Source organism: Rhododendron vialii, chromosome 2a, assembly GCF_030253575.1.
Source record: "Rhododendron vialii isolate Sample 1 chromosome 2a, ASM3025357v1".
NCBI lineage: Eukaryota > Viridiplantae > Streptophyta > Magnoliopsida > Ericales > Ericaceae > Rhododendron > Rhododendron vialii.
Window position 1 is genome coordinate 23,234,686 of NC_080558.1, and position 22,155 is coordinate 23,256,840.

Consider the following 22,155-nt stretch of genomic DNA (forward strand, 5'->3'; position numbering starts at 1 on the left):
TTTCTGTAAATCCCTTTAAAGCATGAGAGCTTACTTTACTTTTTTTCACAAAATGTGCAGAATTTTTTTATTTTCTCGAGAAAATCATCAACAATTACTCTAACTTCCTTCTTTATCCTTTTCCCTCCACATTTTCTCTTATAATTTCAGCAATTTTATTCACTCCAAACAAAGATATCATATTTTCTCTACTATTTCCTTGCAAAACCTTCCATTTTAATTAAATGGATGTGGAAAAAAAATTACTCCATTCGTCCCAATTTGTTGGCATATTTTGACTTTCACATAATCTAAGGAAAGATCATAATTACAATGACTTTTGTCAATTTTACTATTTTACTCCACTTTCCTTTCAAATTAAGTTCAAAATTTGAATTTAGGAGGGAGAAAAGAGGGGTGAAATGGTAATATAGACATCCAAAATTAGAAAATTTTAAAACAAGCACATCATTTTAGGACATCCCAAAAAAGAATAAGAGCACAATAAAGTGGGACGAAGGGAGTAAATTTTATTTTTCAAAAACATCCTAGACTATAACAATTTGCAAGAAGATTATCGAAAGCGTGATCATGGAACATGAATTGTAATAGAGAGAGAGATGGGCTATATTGAATTATTGAATAATGCTCCAGTCGCCCCTATTTTTTAGTCCTTTTTGAAAATTTCAACTTTTTTTTTTGAACAGAAAAAAAATATGGGAATACTATCAATGCACTTTTGGAAACTTATTCTTCTCATTTTATCTTTCAATCATTACATTTTCTTATGTTTTTAGTACTCCCTACGTACCATATTATTGGCCTTTTTTGAGAATTTCAATTATTTAAAGAGATATGTAATGATTACACCTTGGCTCAAATTTAATGTTTATCATTTTCAGCATTACCTCTATATTCTACTTACTTTACAACACTTAATATTCACTTGTGAGAAACATTTTTGAAAAATCATCAAATTTCTCCTTTTATTTTTGAAAAATGACCAACATTTTAGAACAACCCAAAATGATAATGGACTAACGATTAATAACGGAGAGAGAACTATTAATAAAAAAGTTTGTGACATCATGTCAGCTAATACTCTATTCGTTTCAAATTGAAGGTCCCTTTTGAGAATTCCAACTATTTAAGGAGACATGCAATGATTACATTTACAATACCTATTATTTCCACCATTACCTTTATATTCTATCTATTTTATGACACTTATATATTCACCTTTGAGTAATACTTTTGAAAAATCACCAAAATTTTCCTGCCATTTTTGAAAAAGGGACATTATTTTAAAACAATTTAAAATAAAATAATAAACTCTCAATTTGAAATGGTGGGAGTACTATAGTTGTCAATAAATTGTGGAGTAAAAGAACAAACGTTTTTACACATTTTGGAGAGGGCAGAGCGTTTTCCCTCCAATAGACATCATCATGATTCATCGTCAGCAAAAGTTGCTCGTTGGACCCCATCTCAGAAAGTACTATGTCTAGCTATTAGCGAATCGAGAAGCGCCTAACCCAAATTGGCAGATGGAAATTCCAATTATACATGCAAATACACACTCAATTACACATTCGTATTCATAATAGTGGTGGATCTCATACATATTGGATGAGTAATGTGTATGGGATCCATCTCTATTGTGAGTGAATGTGTATTTGTGTGTAGAGATAGAATGATTAGCATGCAAAACACTATGCACCCTCTTTCTGCCCCCTGAAATTTTCGTTTAGTGCCTCGGGTTTGTCTGGTGGTTAAGACCTAAAATTTAGGCTTTGTTCATTTCTCAAATTAACTTCCCGTTTAGTGACTAGGCAGGTGGTTATAAAAAACAAAATTCCCGTTTAGTGACCATTGTTTTCAAATCTTTCGATCATAGGTCTGTCCTATCCATATGGAGATCTTTAGGATCCTCTATATATATATATATATATATGGGACGGTTCTAGGGACATTTAAAAAAATTCTTAAAAAAACACTTCATAGTTTCCGATCGAATTTTGATGATTCGAACCGCTCAATGTGATCAGAACGTGATTTTTAGGGTGTTCGCGAGAAATTAGCAAAAAAAAAGATCGGAAGGGCTTCATCCGAACAGTTTTTTATTGAACTTTATTAAACGGTCCAATAAAAAACTGCTCAAATCAAGCCCTACCCGATTAGTTTTTTTGCCAGTTTCTTGTGAACACATTGAGCGGCTCGGATCATCAAAATTTGATCGGGAACTATGAGATTAAAATTTGGAGGGTTTTTATAAGTGTCCCCGAAACCGCCCCGATATATATATATACACACACGCTCTTGTGTCCTTCCCCACCAAGTATGGTGTAAATTTTGTGATGTTCTTTCTCAATATCAGTAGCTGTACCAAAAAAAAGAGAGGTGCTATTCACACAGACAAACAGGGCACAGATTGTGCACAGATCTCAATGTGGAGTTCACTAAGGATCCCACACAAATGATCCGAGCCGTTCATTAAATTTGAAACATTTTTTCAAGGGTCCCTGCAAAAAATCAGCTTAATCCGATACCTAAAATACTCGATCTAATCATCTAACTTTTCATTAAACTTTGAACCTGAATGAAAACTTATATGATTAGATCGAGTACTTATAGGTATCGAATCGAACTGATTTTTCACGAAAACCTTTGAAAAAATGTTTTAAATATAATGAACGGCTGGAATTTTTTGTGTGGGACCCGTAGTGGGCCCCACATTGGGATCTGTGCATTATCTGTGCATGCTTTGTCTGTGTCAACAGACTTACGCCAAAAAAAAAACAAAACACAATTTTGTACTAATTGGACGCTTCTTGTTCATTAATAAGTTACGAAATATTAATACTAATTGTTTACAAATATAATCTGCATACGAAAACATCAAAAATGATCTCCAATAACAGGTTTGAATTATATATTATATAAATCATGTACACTCGTTGTCGTGGGTTTTCACTGCTCGATATTAATTGGAGAGCTGCTACTCCCCCTGACACACCCCCCTCCCCGGCCCCACCTTCCTTTCCCGAAATTACCCCCCCTCTCTCCCCCTCTCTCTCTTTTCTTCCTTTCTTTCTTTCTTTCCTTCCTTCTTTCCAGTTTCTTCTTTCTTTCTTTTTTTTTCCTTTTCTTTCCGGTTCCTCTATCTTTTATTTATTTATTTATTTAAAATTATTTTAGTGTTTCAATTTTCAATCCGGTTGAATTAGTGGAAAGATCTTGTTTTCTTTATCATTTTATCTTTAATGATCATAATGAATTTTTGAACTCATAGAATCAAATATATCTCTTAGGGCTAATCAATGAGAGCCCCAAAGTCAAAATTTAATTATGGCCATTTAGGATAGAATGATTAGGAAACTAAAATCTTTCCACTGGTTCAAACGGATTGAAATTTGGAACACTTAATTTTTTAACTATATTTTTAAATATATAAATTGTTTGAAAAGGTTAAAAAAAATTAAGTGTTCCAAATTTTAATCCGTTTGAACCGGTAAAAAGATTTTAATTTTTTGATTATTTTATCCTAAATGATCATAATTAAATTTTAACTTTGTAGCTCTCATTGATTAGCCCTAATAGATATTTGATTCTAAGACTTTCTTAAGGCTATTCAATGAGAGTTCTAGAGTCAAAATTTAATTATGACCATCTAGGATAAAATGATTAAAAAAATAAAATCTTTCCACCGGTTTAAATATATTAAAATTTGGAACACTTAATTTTTTAACTATATTTTTAAATATATAAACTGTCTAAAAAGTTAAAAAAATTAAACATTGGTTCAAAGTTGCCCGTTGGTTCAAAAAAATTAATTATGACCATTAGTTCAAACTTACAAACTGTCTAAAACAGTCTATGAAGATTGGAGAGTGGACCCAGTTCCAGAACACTTTTTTAAAAAATATGCATAACCTGAAAAGAGGAGACAGGAACTGAAGCGAGGAGGAGAGAGAATTTTTTTTTGATCCTTAATTTAAATTTTTATTTACTTATACCTCATTTATTTAATTTCTATAAATACACCCTTTGTATATTTAAAAATATAATTGAAGAATTAAGTGCTTTAATTTTCAATTCAGTTAAATCAGAGCAAGGATCGTTTTTATTATTATTTTATTTTAAATGGTCATAATGAATTTTTTGGTTTAAAGCCTTTCAACAAATACCCTAAGACTCATTATTTAGTTTCAAAACTCTCTTAGGGTGTCCATTGAAAGGCCTTGGAGCCACAAATTTATTAGGACCATTTAGGATGAAATGATCAGAAAAATAACAACTTTGCGCCGGTTCAAACGGATTGAAAATTGAAACACTTATTTTAGTAACTATATTTTTTAATCTATAAAGGACAAAAAAATAAAAATAAAACAGTCGGATAAACATGATCAATTGAAACACTTTTTTTTCTCTCAATTACTTTACAAAGCCTAGAATTAGACTTGAACCTATTATTAAAGAGAAAAAAAAATTCAAACTGAAAAGAAAGAAAAGGAAATAAAATGAAAAAAAAACGAAATTGAAAAAAAAACGAAAAAAAAACGAAACTGAAAAGAAAAGAAAAAAAAAGAAAGAAGAAACAAACGGTAAAAAAAGAAAGAAAGATAAGAGAGAGAGAGAGAGGCGGGGGTATAATGGAAAAAGGGAGGTAGGGCCGGGGGATGTGTCAGGGGGATTAGCAATTTACTATTAATTGGAATGAAAAAGACCTTAATGATCAGCCACAGCATTCCTGTATATGAAAATGTTGTACAAATAGGAGTATTTTGTTTTCAAAGCAGTAGTACCTTGGGAAACAAAATAAAGTGCTTCTTCATAAACAAGAAATCAGCTCTGGCTCCGATTCTCTTGAGTACCTTATTTTCCTAATAGTATAATTGTACTTTCGTTAAGTCTTTCCTTTTGGTAGTAGAAAAAAAAAATTGCATTAAAAAAAATCAAGAGTACACATCCGTTGAGTATCTGCGCACTTGTTTGCTAGTGAATGTGCAAAAACTAGCTTCAATGGACTAGATAAGTTAGTTCGATCATTAACCTATTACTCAATAAATTACTTTATAGATTTGGCCACCTATTTATGCACTCACTAAATTTTATGGGCCCCATTTTTAAACTAAATGATATAGTGGTTGACCTTTTCAATCTCCCATTTTACCGTTGCTCAATTAATTTTTTATTTTTATTTTTGGTTTTGGTTTTGGTTTTATACAACAAAACTAACTAGTCCATTGGAGGCACAATCAACTCAATAAACTAATGACCACTAATCACTTTATAAATGGGTCCGATTTTTACAAAAAGCTTCAATTTAGCCATCTAATTTTACCTATCCTACTGGAGATGCTCGTCATATATCTTCGATCACCCATACATCACATAAAGAACAGTATCCTGCATCGTGGAAAATTATACAACGTCCCTAAGACACCGTACGTAACGTGGTGCTCCAAACTCGTTTTTCAACACAAAGTGTGTGAAGCCTTTACAAATGTGTTGTGGAGAAGAGTTTGAGACATCGCCACTTGGTGTACCAGAGGCGTCGAATAAATACTCCTACATCCTCTACACTATAGGGTCCTACATTAACATAAAAAAAAATCTCTGGGTCCCTCCTTATTACTGTAATCAATACAGGAAACAAGAGTAATTTAAGTTTTCAATTCTTTCGAAGTACGTCTGCCAATTTCGTGTGCACTCGATGTGAGCCAATTACGTAGTGACAAAATTTCAACACTGGGACACCAATAATCATCGTCGCTTGTTAAATTCTTTTGCCGATAAGAAAAAAACATCGCTGTTGAGATTATTGGAAGACAAGAGTTGACTCACATTATGTATAGTGAAAGTATCACGTAGGCCATTATCGAAAAAAGAGAGTATCGCATTGGCAATGATACATGGTACTTCCAATAATTTTGATTGGCAATTATGTTCCTCTCAATTACATCGTTTGATATATAGTGTATCTTTTAATTCCTGATTACTGTACAGAGTGATATATAGATCCCATTCAAATAATGGATCCGACTCCATTATCACTACAAGAAAAAGCATAACTCCCGACTAAGAATGCCGAATTTAGTCGGCAATTGGCCAGTTATTACCGACTAAAGATTAGTATATAGTCGGCTAAAGGTAACACTATCGCCGACTAAAGCATTTTATAGAAAAGATGGATTTTAATAACTTTTCAAATTTATCCGGGGTTAGTTCAGTTGGTCACTTTTGTAAATTAAGAGTAACTTTCAAACTAGATAAAATTGAGAGTGCCTTCTTCCGCCGGAGATAAATCATTTGGGGTTAGCTCCATAGACCACCCTTGTAAACTTTCAAATGGAAGTTCACTGGATTAATCATTGTCAAAACGAAGGTAAATATTGGTTTATTTTCCTGGAGGGAGTTCTTTGTTTACTTATTTATTCCCTCAATGGGACTATCAATTGAGCTTAATTGCACTAACGCCTAATTTGATGTTACTCATATACATATATATTCCCCTAGAACTTGTAAAAGAAGACTCTTTTTTCGAGAATATATATATATATACAGGGTGGTTCCGGGAACACTTAAAAAATCCCCCCAAGTTTCCGATCGAATTTTGATGATCCGGACCGCTCAATGTAATCAGAACGTGATTTTAAGGGTGCCCGCGATAAATCAGCAAAAAAAAGAGACCGGAAACAGCTTCATCCGAACAGTTTTTTTATTGAACTTTATTGAACGGTCCAATAAAAAACTGCTCAAATCAAGCCCTTCCCGGCTAGTTTTTTTTACCAGTTTCTCGCGGGCACCCTTAAAATCACGTTCTGAACACATTGAGCGGCTTGAATCATCAAAATTTGATCGGGAGCTATAAGATTAAGATTTGAAAGATTTTTTTAAGTGTCCCTGAATATATATATTGATTTAAAAAAGAAATTTTACAACGCGATGCATACCGACCAAACAAACAAGACAGAACTAACAAAAAGAAGGCAAGGACCCGACTACAGAACCAAACCAAGACTCGCACAAACCCCTCCTCAAAATGCCTAAAAATCAAGCTTGCCCTTCGCAGAAGATCCATCACCTGCAAAGCAAAAGGTGAAAGAACAGGAGACAAAGTCAAAGTCAATAAAATCTCTCAATGAAAAAAATCAACGAACTCAAAAAACAAAGGCAGTTTAATCTCTCAAGTGAGCGAACAAAATTGAACGTACAAATTACTCATTATCATATCCTTATCCAATTTCCATAAATGACTCAACAGTCCCAGAAGTACCTGCAAATTACTCATTATCATCCTTGCACCATTTGCAGGCAGGAACAAAATGTGGGAATATATAATCATGCAGAATTGTCTCTACTTGCACTCAAAAACCTAACCCTAGAGATCGAAATTCCCCAAACAGGATTCAAAGGGTACCCTTCCATATTCCACAGCTTTTAGCCCATTTCCAAGTAAAATTGTGACAAGTCAGTGAGACAGAGACATGAATCATTAATAAATACCAACATCAAAAAGAGACCCCACACAGTACACCTTCATTCATACATAATAATGCAGTTATTCTTACCAAAAAAAAATACACTATACTCCAATAATATAGATAGGATTTAGGAAACCCTACTCTACTATATATGCTCCCTTTTTGCAATCTTATTAATTGTTGTAGTCCATAACTAAGAGCATCCACAACACACTTGTTACTTCTCCTCCGGCGCTATAATAATAAAGAGCCAAAGACGGAAATGGTGGAGGCATCAGCCTCGCCTCCCCTGCGCTTCAAAATAACATTTCTACAGTTCCACGCGAAAGAAGATGAGTAACTGTTCCAATCTTAATTAAACATTAATTTAATGATATCATTTCAAACTTTCTTCAAATCTTAAGCTCCCGCACCTCCAAAGATAGGTCATGTTTGCTACGGGCAAGAAAAGCTTGATATTTTTGATTTTGCAAAGCCCATTATAGATCCTACAAAAATGATTCAAACCGCAAGTCATTCTTAAAATATTTTTTTTGGGTTCCTAAAAAAATGAGCTCAATTCGATATTGGTAAGGGTTGTTTCATATTTTGTAAGACGCCCTACGGATTCTGAAAAGCCCTACAAATTTTGAAATAACCCTTATTAATATCGGATTGAGCTAATTTTTTTCAAGAATAAAAAACATTTTAAGAATGACTTGCAGTTTGAATCATCTTTGTAGGACTCGTAATGAGCACTACAAAAATAATCAATTTCTTGCCCATTTGTTGTGCCCCAAACAGGGCCATTGGCAAGAAATATTTAATTGAGAAGATAGTGAGAGTAGATAATATTTTTAATAGGATAACTTTAATATAAAGAGTCTGATGCAGTAAATATTTTAAAATTGAGTAGTTAAAGTAATAAAGTGAGTTTTTAATGTGTAATTTGCTCCAAAATTTAAAGAGTGTAATGTGGATGCTCTAACACCACAAACTTCGCCAGTGCTCTAGTCCAAGTGGTCGTGTTGAGGGTCTTATATTTAATATAAGGAGCTAGATGTAGTAGACATTTTAAAGTTGAGTAGTTAAAGTAATAAAGTGAGTTTTTAAGGTGTAATTTGATCCAAAATTTAAAAAGTGTAATGTGGATGCTCTAACACCACAAACTCCGCCAGTGCTCTAGTCCAAGTGGTCCAGTTGAGGGTCTGATATTTAATATAAAAAGCCTGATATAGTAAACATTTTAAAATTGAGTAGTTAAAATAATAAAGTGAATTTTTAAGGTGTAATTTGATCCAAAATTTAATAAGTATGCTGACACTCTAACACCACAAACTTTGCTAGTGCTCTAGTCCAAGTGGTCGTGTTGAAGGTCTTATATTTATTGCCCGTGACAAAGATTTCAGGCTAGATTAGATGAAAAAAGGAAATTAATTATTCTGCTCCAGTGACTTGCTAATCAATCATGCACTGACATGTCGAAGCAATCATTGTGGCACAAAAAAAAACCATTGGTCAAGTAACAAAAATACTATTCCTTCCGTCCCACTTTATTATGCTTGTATTTTTTTTTTGCATTTCACAAAAAATTGTCCATATCTCATAATTTATAATATTGTTTATGATTTTAAAAATTTTGTTTAAAAAAATTAATTGAGATCTATCAAATAAGACAAATATTGAATGTATAAAATATTATAGATTAAGGTCTCGTTCCAGAAATTTTCTTAAAAAATAAGCAGCTTATTTCATATTTTTAAACTCAAAAATAATGTAAATGAAAAATAATTTTTTTTTGCACCGCATAAAAGATTTTGATGAGATCTATCAAATAAGATCTATATTGGTAGAAAAATTATTTGTGTAAACACATTATTTTTTAGTTTGAAATTGCCTTCTTAAAAAATAAGTACTTATTTAAGGTTGCGGAATGGAGTCTAAGAGATATTGACAATTTTTTGAGATGTCTAAAAAAAGGAAAAAGGCACAACAAAGTGGGACAGAAAGAGCATGAGAAGAAGTGTAATTGTCGGGAAAAAATGCCAATCAAAAGAAGTTGTCGAAAAAAAAAAAGTAATTAATTTGGTGACGGATATTGCAATAACTCGCAATTTAACACCATAAAAGTCATATAATTAACTTTGTTTTGAAACATGGTACATCTCTATCCTTATCTTTTGCATTATTTTATAATATTGGTGATTGTGATACTGATCATATAAATAATTTATTGGTGGTGATGATGATGATGATGGCCGGGGAGTAATAATTTTTCACACTTTGAAACTTTTCAGGGTGAAAACAAATTCTAGAATAATGGAATCTGATTAGGCTAAGTCAAATCATGTTTAAAAATAGCACCAAAGACCATTTGGTGGTACTGTTGATTTGATGGATTAATTTGAATTTAGTAGATAGCAGCCCTTGCTTCTTCTTTTTTCTCAGCTAAACGAAGATTTATTGACTCGAAAAAGGGTACATCGAGTGGGGAACTCCCTAAGCACAGACGCTTAACAAGAAAAGAATACAAAAACTGAAAGACAAAGAAAAACCATCCAACAGATAATTGAACAGCACCACTCCTCCAAAAAAAATAAAAATAAAAAGAATTACATTTTCACCTTCCTTGTTCCATCGAGATAACCCTAAAATTTTCCACCGAATACATTTTAATATCAAACTTCACATTAACCCACATTGCTACTCTAGTCTTAATCAGCAGCCCTTGCTTTAGATACTAATATTATTATTATATTACTAATCAATAAATTAAGGACTCGTGTTTAATACCAACGGATTCCTTGACTAGTTGCACCGACACACGGTATCATATGATTTGGTATTGTGATCCAAGTGAATGAAAACAATCATGCACAAACAAAATGTTTTGTAAACCAAACCTTTCGTTTTAAAATTAATGACCTATCGATATTAACTTTTTTTTTTTTTTTTTAGAAAGTCTACAGTTACCGATCGGGAAATCCCGATCGGAATCCCGACGCCCTGTTGGGCACTCTCCGGCCACCGGATGGCCGATCCGATCCGTCCAATAATTCTAAAAGAAAAAACCGAGAGGGCTAATGCGAGAATAAATGGCATCCGACGTGTGTAAGTGGCCGATCCAAGCACTCCTTTTTCGGCCGATCCAAACACTCCGTTTTTGGCCGATCCGAACACAAAAATGGAGTGCTTGGATCGGCCACTTACACATGTCGGATGCCGTTTATTCCCGCGAGAGCCCACTCGGTTTTTTTTTTTAGAATTATTGGACGGATTGGATCGGCCGTCCGGTGGCCGGAGCGTGCCCAGCGAGGTATTGGGATTCCGATCGGGATTTCCCAATCGATAACTGTAGACTTACTCTTTTTTTTTTTAGTTACAACTAAAAGTGCAGTATGTCATATCATTTTGTAAAAAGATTTCGCACAGACAATATAAAAGAGTAAGGCCCCCTTTTTGATAAAGTTTTTATTTTTTAAATACTTATTTTTTATTTTACGAGACAGATCATTCTTTTACAATAAATCATCTTTGATTAAAAAATAAGTGCTTATTTGAAAAATAAGTATTTATTTTCCTTAGCAGAACGGGACCTAAATGTTTTTTCTTTTGCGGCAAAGTTCACTTCGACTCCTGTGGTTTAGCTCATGTGCGGATACACTCCTATGATTGAAATATATTCACATAACACCCTGCGATTTGTAAAAATGTGCAGATGGACCCAGTTCCATCTATTTTAACGAAAGTGTATCACATGCCTTTTGAATTTAATCAAAATCTAATCCGAGCCATTCATAATGCATTAATCAAAGAATAGAGCATCGTTGTAAAAAATCAACTTGATCAGACATCAATAACTTAATGATCTAATTCTTGTTAATATGAGTGGTAAATTTAATTTGACAATTTACCTCATACTAATTTCGATTCGACTATGAGGTTTTCATTTTTGATCGACTTGAATTTCGGTACGGATGTAGTACTCGTTAAACTCTACAATATCAACAGTTCAGATCCAATTTTTGGTACACGAAATAGATTGGTTTGATTCAAGGAAGAAGATGAATCAAGGAAGACGATGATCGTATATTAGACTTCTAATGCGCGTTCTTTACTCTTGACATTAATATGGACGAAATTTGGTTCATCTATACATTTTCACAAATCACAGGACACTTTTTAATCATAGGGGGTATATCCACATACGACCCAAACCACAGGGGATCAAAGTGAACTTTGCCATTTTCTTTTCCAATTGTAGTTCTCATTTACATGAATAATCTTTGTGATATTAAATTCTTCTTTTGTCGATAAAAAAATATATGAAAGAAGAGTAAATAAACAATTTTGTACAGAATAATGTGGGACACGAAATAGAATTCCAGTCAAAAGTCTCATAATTATAAAACAAAAAACAAACCAATGCAGCATAACTATGGATAGAATTATATGCTTCTTCTTCAAAAAAAAAAAATTGGATAGAATTATATGCACAAGCAAACAGTTTTGTGTGGCTAGCTAATTTCCCTTTTTCCTAATCCTATTGATCATGACTCGTCCAATAATTTCAGGTCCTAATTAAAAAATGGTTAGTGCTAATAATATATTATTAAAAATGGAAAGAAGAAAATGAATGAATGAGTGATGAGAGAGAGAAGAAGGAAAAGGAGAACAAAAGCACCCTCCATTGGGCCCCATACCATGTCTCCTCAATAGACTCAAAGATGTGATCTCAATCTTTCTCCACTACACTACCCATTTTCTCCCACCTCCCCCTCCCCTTTTTTTTCCTCTCAAAAATACACAAAAACCTGTTCACCTCTCCTTTTGCAACAATCATGTCAACTGAAATAGTAAAAAACTCCATCGGCGAATCATCGCGATCCGTCGGCGGTGATATTCCCCATGCAGTATCAGCTCCTTTGAGCCGGTACGAATCCCAAAAACGCAGAGACTGGAACACTTTCGGCCAGTACTTGAAAAACCAGAGGCCACCGGTTTCACTATCCCAGTGCAATTGTAACCACGTCCTGGATTTCCTGCGGTACCTGGACCAGTTTGGAAAAACCAAGGTTCACACCAACGGCTGCGTGTTTTTCGGGCAACCGGACCCACCTGCCCCGTGCACTTGCCCTCTGCGGCAAGCGTGGGGGAGCCTCGACGCGCTGATTGGACGGCTGAGAGCGGCCTATGAAGAGCACGGTGGGTCATCGGAGACGAACCCGTTCGGGAACGGAGCTATTCGGGTTTATTTACGAGAAGTGAAGGAGTGTCAAGCTAAGGCTAGGGGTATTCCGTACAAGAAGAAAAAGAAGAAGAAGAATCAGATCATTAAAGGGATTGATAATGAACTCAAGGCTTCAAAGCAGCCCATTTGATGGTAATTTTACTACTATATATGTTTTGATTTGAAATTACTAGTATTTCCGATATCCCTATAAATTTAGATTCAAATATTCGTTGGAAGAAAAATAATTCTGATTATATATGGACCGACAGAATATTACCATTTAGACGGTAATTTTAGGTGTGAGGATATATTGACCAAGTGATTAAACATGAATTTGAGTGATCTAGCATCCTTATTTCATAAGAAACCTAAACCGATATGGCTCCGAAACCCTAATTTGCTTAGTGATATTTAGACTGTGTGTAAGATTATTCATTCAATCTCTCTCTCTCTCTCTCTCTCTCTCTCTCTCTCTCTCTCAAGATTATTCATTCATTCATTCTCTCTCTCTCTCTCTCTCTCTCTCTCTCTCTCTCTCTCTCTCTCGTACAGTATCATCCAAAACACTGCTTGATATTAATTTATTTGTTGCCTAATTTAAAAATTCCAGCTTATACCTTTTCAATATTTTTTTGGGTCTTCTTGGATTCTGCATGATTTCGTGGCCCCCATGAATGGCCATTGAATACAAGGTATTTTTGCATGTGATATACGTATTAATTAATTAAGATGGAGAGTAATTACATATATGGTACAAAGTCTCTCCGAATTCCCTACATTCCCGTACTGTAAAATGGCCTTTGGGTTTCCTAGCTACTAAAAATATTCAAATCCTTATTAGTTGCGTAATGTTTTGTTGTGTTAAAACTCTGTTTGGTTATTTTGAACAAATGAATAATTTTTTTTTCAATCAGCAAGGTAATTTATATAGTAATTACCTTGTCTATTGGCATGCAGTGCCGTCGTATTTGTCGCCAATAGTTTGTCCTAAGAATCTAATGCTTGATTGTATGTGTATGTTGAACATTGTTGTAAAACGAGTACGACAAAAATTTGTGTTTTTTTTTAAAAAAAAAAATTCACAGATAGAAAATTCATCATTTTGGAGTTTTCGCAATCTTGGAAAGGGCTTCTTAGATAACACATTTCACGTTTATCTGAATTTTCTTGGACGGCATAAGGTTGATTATGTGGATCAATATATAATTTGATTGAAAGTGAGATTTCAGTACAATTAATCTATTGGACACATTAGTCGTGCTCTAGCTACTCAGCTCTCCTCTGTCTTTACATTTAATTTCAAATCAAAAGGAACACGCTTAAGAATTTTGATCTGGAGAGAATATTGTGGCACTGCAAATATGTCTTATTTTATCATTCGACTCTCCTCTACCCTAAAAAACTCCTCTTCCTACCTTGAAGAGTGTAAATGGAATTTGGCTAATTCTCCTCCAACGTTTGGGTCTCGGGTAACTTTAGGTTAGTAATTTTTCCTTTCGCCTTTCCCTTGTCCATTTAATCTTTGTAACCTTTCAAAAATTAATAAAATTCTTTTGCTGCAAAATTTTTTTTTTCTCCTCCATTCATAGCTGTAAGAGTTTGTCCCTCCTTGATTGATTATCACTTTCAAATTTGACATATAAGTTTGAGCCACCTTTCTACCCATTGCATGTTAATTTATTTTGGATCTAAAGTAGGCTTGTGAAATATTTTTAGGACTACGTTTTATAGTGCTGCTTTTTCATCTTTATTTGTGTCATACATGTACCTTTTTTAAAAAATAAAATGTTTAACTATTTACCTAGATCTACGCGTGCAATTCATGCCAATGAAAAAGTGTCAGAGTTTGTTTCGCGTCGATTAGTTATGACCTCTAATCTTCAATGTGCCCAGTAAGCCGTCCTCTCTACTCATTGCGGTTGTACTTTAGGGACTACTTCCAGGACTAGTTTTCTCCTTCTTATCACGTCGATTAGACATGCCTAGTAACCTAGTTTACTACTTCTTCCACATTAGGGACTATTTCCAGGGCTAGTCATTGTTGGTTTCATCTAGGCACTACCGACTATTGAACAGTTAATCCAGTACTGTGACAAATTAATGTCGTTTTAATTTTGCTGTTATATGTATTTTTTTCTTGCCCATAGACAAAAAGCAGAAAGAAGCTATCTATTTGATAAATATATGATTTTGTTATAGGTCAGATTCCATTCAGATTCTAGGAATGTTCAATGTTTTGCAATGTTCAACAAGAGAAATTCTGTAACACACACTCCACACAATGTGCATGCATCCTCTTTAATTGCGTGTATATCTATATACGACATTGGAAAATAAATTTATTCCTCGGATATTCATTTCCGAACATTGTTATAGAGATTCCGGACATTTAGACACACATTTAGTCATTTATCACATCAACCTCGAATTCATAACATCTATATGTTGGGAGTTTTTTTTTTTGCTCGGCAAAAGGAGATTTTATTAACTCGAAAGGGGTACATCGAGGAAAACTCGCTAAGCACTCAAGCTTAGAACAAGGAGAAAACAAAGAAACTGTCCAACTGAAAGTTGAACCGCAGCACCCACACAAAATCAATTACACTTTGACCTTCCTCATACCATTAAGATAACCCTTAAAATCCTCCACCGAGTATACTTTAATATCAAACTTCACCTTAACCCACATTGCTACCCTGGTTTTAATTAACTCCCCAAGATCCTCCACCCGCCATGACGCATTGTTGAATACAATATCATTCCTTACCAACCATAACGACCAAGTCGTGGCATGGAAGGTTGTTTCCCATAAAAACTTCTCTAGATTTTTAAAACCCATACCGAGCCACCAAGTAAACAAATCTAACAGGGAGGCAGGGCACACCCACTGGACATGCCACCAATCCAAAATCAAAGACCAAACGTCCCAAGAAAATTGGCAATGTAAGAATAGGTGCTCCGGCGATTCCAAGTGTAATGAGCAGCGAGGGCACATAGCCGATTGCCCCTCAGGAATCAAGTTTCTATAGAGAAGTACCGTTCTCGAAGCCACTCTATCCTGAAGAGCCAACCACGAGAAAATTTCCACCTTCGGAGGGCTAATATTCTTCCAAATCGATCCCAAAACCCAGTTGCTAGCGAAGCCCAATTGCTCCCATTTATGATAGACTGATTTTACTGAAAAACAATTGTCAGAAGCCCATTTCCAACTTAACTCATCCCGTTTTGATTGATCCAACTGCACTGCTTGTAATTTCAAAAGCAAGTCTTCAAATTGTTGATCTTCCCAGGGCCGGAGCCTTCTCTGGAAAAGAATAATCCACCTTCCATCACCACTTGCATCTTTTAATTCACTGATCATCCTTTCTTTTTGAGTAGAGATTAGGAAAAGGCGAGGAAACTCCTCCTTAAGAGTTGAGTCCCCTTGCCAAACTTGATTCTAGAAGGATATCTCTTGGCCAGATTGAACCACCAACCTAAACCCCTCCTGAATAATGGAACCGATGCCCGAGGAGGTATCCCCTACCGAACAAATATCTCTCCACAAGTTTGAGACCTAACCAGAAAATGGCAAGGAAGGTAAGTTTTTGTTTTGGTGTTTTAGAAATTTTTATGCAAAGGTTCCCGATTTTAAAGAAAATTCTGCCAAGCTGACGGATCATGTTATGAATTTTTATGCAAACGTTATAAAATTCTACAAAAAATGCAAATCTTCACTGTAGCACTTCTCTCATTTAACAATACAAGAGATATAATGTTCCATGTTCTCCCTCCTTCCGCTATTTCTTAGATTAAAATGTATACAAATTAATGTCTTCTAGCTAGTAATTATAAATAGCTGCGAGTTCATGTTTAATCCTCAAGCTTGCTTCCTCCTGTTCTCTATGTCTAGATTTCAAACTAGCTAGTTTTTATTTTTTATTTTTTATAGGCAACAATTTTTTTTTTGAAACTAGCTAGTTTTTTTTTTTGAAATGGCTAAAAATTTATTAGAGAAAGTTATTGGCCACCACAAGAAAGAGTTATAGTATATATCCTCAACGAAATAGAGAGTTATTTGTTTATGGCCACAAATTGGGTTAGTCCTAGGTCCCTAGCCTTACCCTTTTCTTTGAAGAGCAATGCTATGGTGATCATAATTTTTGAGTAACATGTGATGTGTCACCAAAATATTAGTAGAATGTATTGCACTACATGACAAATGAAGTATATTCCATCAATATATTGGTGACACGTCATTTGATTCTCAAAGATGGTCACTAAAGGTTTTTGTTTTTATTTTTTTTGGAGAAAGAGTAAGAACCCAATTAATAATAGAGAGGCAGTTTATAGACATACAAACAAAAACAACAGAATAAAGAGCTACAAGGGATTATATAAAATATTCCTACCTCAATCCAAAATAATGGTTTGGCAATTGATAAAGGTGTCTAACTTTTCGGGTTGATTTTACGGTTTCCTCGCCGAAGTATAGGAACAGTGTCATTTTATTCATCACAATTGATATTATGTCAATATAGTTTCTGGTGTTTAAAATGTGCGTTTAAATGATCCTCATAGCTAATTCCATTAAATGTTCTGCGAAACACAAGTGTGTTTCTAGAACTTTGCTACCCAAATAATGGTATATTCGAAATGAATACATCTTTTTTTCGTACTAATAAATTCCTCCCAAATCTCTGAAATACAGCTTTTTTCTTCTTTTCCCACCCATCTTCCTCATACATAATCCAAACCCGTACCCAAACTCTATTTCAAGCTCCAAACGAATACAACTTCATCTCTCACCCACTTCACTCAGCACCCTCTTATGCCATTTGCCTTCATGGCAACCATAAAGTATTAGCGAAGCAACATTTTGGTACCCAATATGAAAATTGTGTTACAAAGTTTCAAAAATACCCGTGTTGAATGGAGAATACAGAGACAAAGTTAGCCATGCAGACCATTTAAATACACATTTCAAAATATCAGAGATCAAATAGAGACACAATTTACATACTAGGGACCAACTACGTACGCCAGTACTTTGGGAACAAACCGTAAACCTAAGTCCTAAAGTTTCTTCCCTACTGGTAATTTTCTGTCTCAGCCCTATTAGTTGGCCCAATGGTTGTGTAGCTATACTTAGTTGCAGCGACGTGTGGGTTCAACTCCTTTAGAGAAAATGTTGAAACTCGTGTTGATGGCTGAATTGGGGAGGGTTCGTTAGGATATATATGAATTTGTAGCTTCATCCAAAGTAGTAGTGCTTTTAGAAAGTAGCTGTGTATACTATTCTATGATTTGTTTCCGTATATAAGAGCCTTTTTCTTGTTAATGATATGCATGTTAGATTTACCACTGACTAGCTAGCTATGTCACTATTTTGCTCTATCTTTGTGTGGCCAGTGCGGTAGTTTATCCGGTTCTTCTCCTAGATCTATGGTTTGAGTTTGGCCAAAGCTGAACCTTCTTAACCTGAATCTGCAAGACAAACAACAGTTATTAGTGCCTAGCTGGCCGTTGACAGCCAAAAGGGACTCCTATCGAGCTTCTTAATAATATTTTTGCCTTTTCAAAATGAAAAATAAAAACTTGAGTAGAGAGAAATATATAGAGCTCTACGTGTGATTATATGGTAATGGCGTACCTCCTAGGCCCAATGGGTGTTCAGGTTCAGAGCACTACACTTCCTAACTATGCTTTTCGCAAAATCAACAAATTTGATTTTACTTTTATCATGTTATGGGTATTGTGGAATCATCTTTATGGCCTCTTCGTTGCCAAAAACAGTGACTGTATAAAGCTAAGCTGTCTGTGGCTTTCTGGGGTTTTAATGTTTGGAATGTCTACAAAAGCTTGATGTTTTCGGCAAACTGTTGTTTGGGCTAAATGGGTTCTTTGGTTAGGCCAAACAAGTGTGTCGAATTAAGCTAGTTTCTTTTCTTTTCTTAATTTTTTTTTTTTAGTTTTTTATAGTTGGCCAAATGTAGCTTAATAAGACCTTGGGGTTTGGCCAATGGTCCTGCAGTGCTTTTTTAGAGTATGAGGTTTAGGGTTCATCTCATATAGACATGAGGTTGGTATTCGTAGTAATCTAACAAATGATAAATCCTATCCACTGACAGACCTACAATACTTTAGGGAAGAAGTAAGGAAACCCTTGGAAAGTTAAAGTAGTTCCATTTTAGTTGCTAATGGTGCATCCATTGGGTTTGGGTGGGCATAGCATTTGTCGAGGTTTTGCGTATTGATTTAGTTGCGCTGCTTTCCTTTTACAATGATGTCTTCTTTTTCTTCATAATTTTTCATATGTGCGGTTGTGATCTTCTTCTTCTTCTTCTTATAATTTTTATTTTTATTTTTGCTTACCGATCAAGAAAAATTATATATTGCAAATGCGAATTTGTTTGCAGATCAGTTAATTAGAAGCCGGGTTTCAATCAATTCAAGTGTTATATATATATAAGACCTATTTAGATTCCCACATTTCGTTCACAAGCAAAGTGGATATAAGTACTTTGTTAGTAATGTGTTTGTCATGATGCTCAAAATGGTTGAGATCAAGGGTGTGCGGGCTTGACCTTTTCCTTTTGAGAGCTGCTATAGGTAGATACATCGTGCACATATGCATTTTGGACCCGTCTCGGTTCCTATACAAATGATCCGAGCCGTTTATTATGTTCAAAATAGTTTGTTTAGGGTCCATATAAAAACTCAACTCAATCTGACATCAGTAAATGCGTTTACAAAATATCCAACTTTACTTCAGAATCCAGGCCTGAATTCTTCTAAAGCAAAGTTACATGATTTGTAAACGTCTTTACCGATATCGGATTGAGTTAATTTTTTGTAAGAACCTTAAACAAACTATTCCGAACAAAATGAGCGGCTCAGATTATTTTTATAGAACCCGAAATGAATCCAAAATGCATATATACGGGGTGTATGTACATGAATGGATGTACTGATCATATTCTTTTCGTTTCCTTTTTGCATACCGCATGGTTCTATCTTGGTGCCTGGGTACCATTTAATAGAGTAATACTTTACTCTTTAATTTATAGCTCTCCTTAAAGAGTACTATTAAAGTTTTAATAAGATGGGTTCTGGCGAATAGTCTATATGGTACGGTAAGATAAGAGAGCAACCAATAGATGTTGTGTTGATTTCGTTTCCTAACGTACTTGCATGTATTTGGTCTGTTGTGCGCGCTTGGCCTGCTACTAATGTGTGCTAGTACTATTCCTTAGCTTGCTCCGTTAATTTTTCTTGTGGTCCTCTACAATGATAGTCAATTTTGCACTTTTATTTGTTAGAAATTCTGTTGCTATATCTGTTCTGTTGTTGTCTTCTGCTAGCTGCTGCCTGTTTATCTGCTACAGTATATATTTTGCTTTAGGCTAATTGTTCCACTTTGGTTTTGTGGCTGGCAACTTGTACGTACGTATCGGCTAGTTTTGGTTTATCGATCTCTCTTTGTTGTTGGATGTGGTTGATTTCTTATCAGCCTAATCCTGTTAACTTTCTTTCCTGTAACTCCTTTTAAATTTTTTTTTTTTTGCTCAACAAATGAAAACGAGTAGTAGTAGTAGTATATTATCACCTAATAAAAGGAGTTAAAAGGTGTAACTCCTTTTAATTATTATCACCTAATAATTAAAATATCTTTCTCTTTGATGATAAAAAAAGAAAAATTGTACTAGTAGTAGTAGTATATTCCAGTGATGTACTAATATGAGGGCAAGACTATCCCACCGTAAGGATGTATATATGAATAAAGGATTTCTAGGAATAAATAGAGAGAAAAGAAAAGACAATGGGAAAAGATGAATTTAAAATTTACCCCCACCCCAAAAAAGAAGAAGAAGATGAATTGAAAGGTACTGTTGGAGGGCTTTGTAAGTTAATATCTCGTCTTTTGCTTGACTTCGTAAGCATTGTATGCTTACTGTGGTTGAGCCCCTCAATGTATCTTTTCGAGCTTCCATAATAAAATTTCGTTTGCCGAGCAAAAAAAAGAAGAAGAAAGGTACTGTTAAGTCTACCGTGTACTTTGCATATCATTATCCCTTCCCTCCACAAGTACATGATCCAAACATAGCCCAAGCGTGTGCTAGGCTCAGTCCCAATTTCTATTAAGGCGAGATGGGGTAACCTTGTCTCAAGCCCCTTATAACCCTAAGACACACAATTTTATTTTTCACTAGTCCGCATTACATATTTATGCTTCTGATTCCACGTAATTTTTTGTCGCTATATTGAAATTTGAAATGCTAAGGGCACCACTAGGTACGTAGTTCAGTTGTTAAAACTCGACTTCTCAAAATTTAGGTGATGAGTTCAAATATGAAGACATACATACGTACACTTTGTACACGTGATGTTAAAAGTTAAGTTTGTACCCAATCTACGTACCTTCTCAAACCCCATTGATGCGGGACTAAACTCCTCGTAGTGTTATTAATAATATTGCAGAAGCAGGCATGCAGCAGATGAATTGGAAGGCATGCAAAGGGAGCTCGGAATCAAAGGCAAATGTCTAAAAGTTCCATATTCTGCTTTTGACATATGCTCTTTTCTTCTTCTTATATATATATATATATATATATATAACATATATGTTGTAAGCTAGTATTAAGTAGTATATCGTAGGTAGCTTGTATCGAAGATCTCAACACTATTATTTCATGTATCAGCTCATAAAATCTCTCATTGTATCCTTTCACTACTTTTCTCCAGAAAACTGAAACAGTTATCATATATGATATGTAGCAGATCTGTACGTTATTCTATTTAGTGAAGTAGATGAGTTAAACATCACTTTCTTTAAATATAAATCCCATCAAGTTATTGGTCGCACAAATGTCTATATATAGTTTGAATGATTCTGCTAGCTAATTAAGGGGGTGTTTGGTTCTGATTATTTTAGCGGATTAATCTAGATTTTGGATTGTGATTCTAGATTCTGAGATTCTGAAAATTTATAATGAGAATCAGTGAGTGTTTGGTGAATGTATGAAAAATAGATTATGCATGTTGAAATTGTTTGGTAGTATAATCAAATTATTGGATTTTGGATGTACATTTAACCATGATGCCCTTGCTATTATTTATTAGTTATATATGCATAGACATGGCCTTATTTTTTTTAAGATAGTTAAAAAGTACTACTTGCGTAATACAAAAGAAACATTAATATGTGTTCCGTTGAAATTAAAATATTCAGGTATATGTTTATACGAAGTTATACTATAGAAATGCAAATAAGTATAATGCTAGTCAATAATGAGATTACATTATGAAGATTTTCATGCCTTTTAGACTTCATTTCAAGTTCACACACACACACACACACACACACACACACACACACACACATATATACACAATTATTTTCAAATAAGGAGGTCCTTATTTTAATTAAAATAAAGACCTTTCCATTTCTCTCATTTTCCGATCGAATTTCGATGATCCGAGCCACTCAATGTGTTC

The 22,155-nt window shown here is 34.4% G+C and overlaps 1 protein-coding gene across 2 annotated transcripts; it reads left to right on the forward strand.

Annotated features, from left to right (window-relative positions):
- The first annotated feature begins 12,154 nt into the window (after positions 1–12,154).
- On the forward strand, positions 12,155–21,526 carry LOC131316539 (protein LIGHT-DEPENDENT SHORT HYPOCOTYLS 10-like). Of its 2 annotated transcripts, none has more exons than XM_058345948.1 (2): positions 12,155–12,828; positions 21,119–21,526. In XM_058345948.1, the coding sequence occupies exon 1, from the start codon at positions 12,287–12,289 to the stop codon at positions 12,824–12,826; it is 540 nt and encodes a 179-aa protein (XP_058201931.1). In that variant the 5' UTR covers positions 12,155–12,286; the 3' UTR covers positions 12,827–12,828; positions 21,119–21,526. The 2 variants fall into 2 exon arrangements, with proteins under 2 accessions (XP_058201931.1, XP_058201930.1); XM_058345947.1 differs by having other exon boundaries at positions 21,139–21,526.
- Positions 21,527–22,155: the final 629 nt, after the last annotated feature.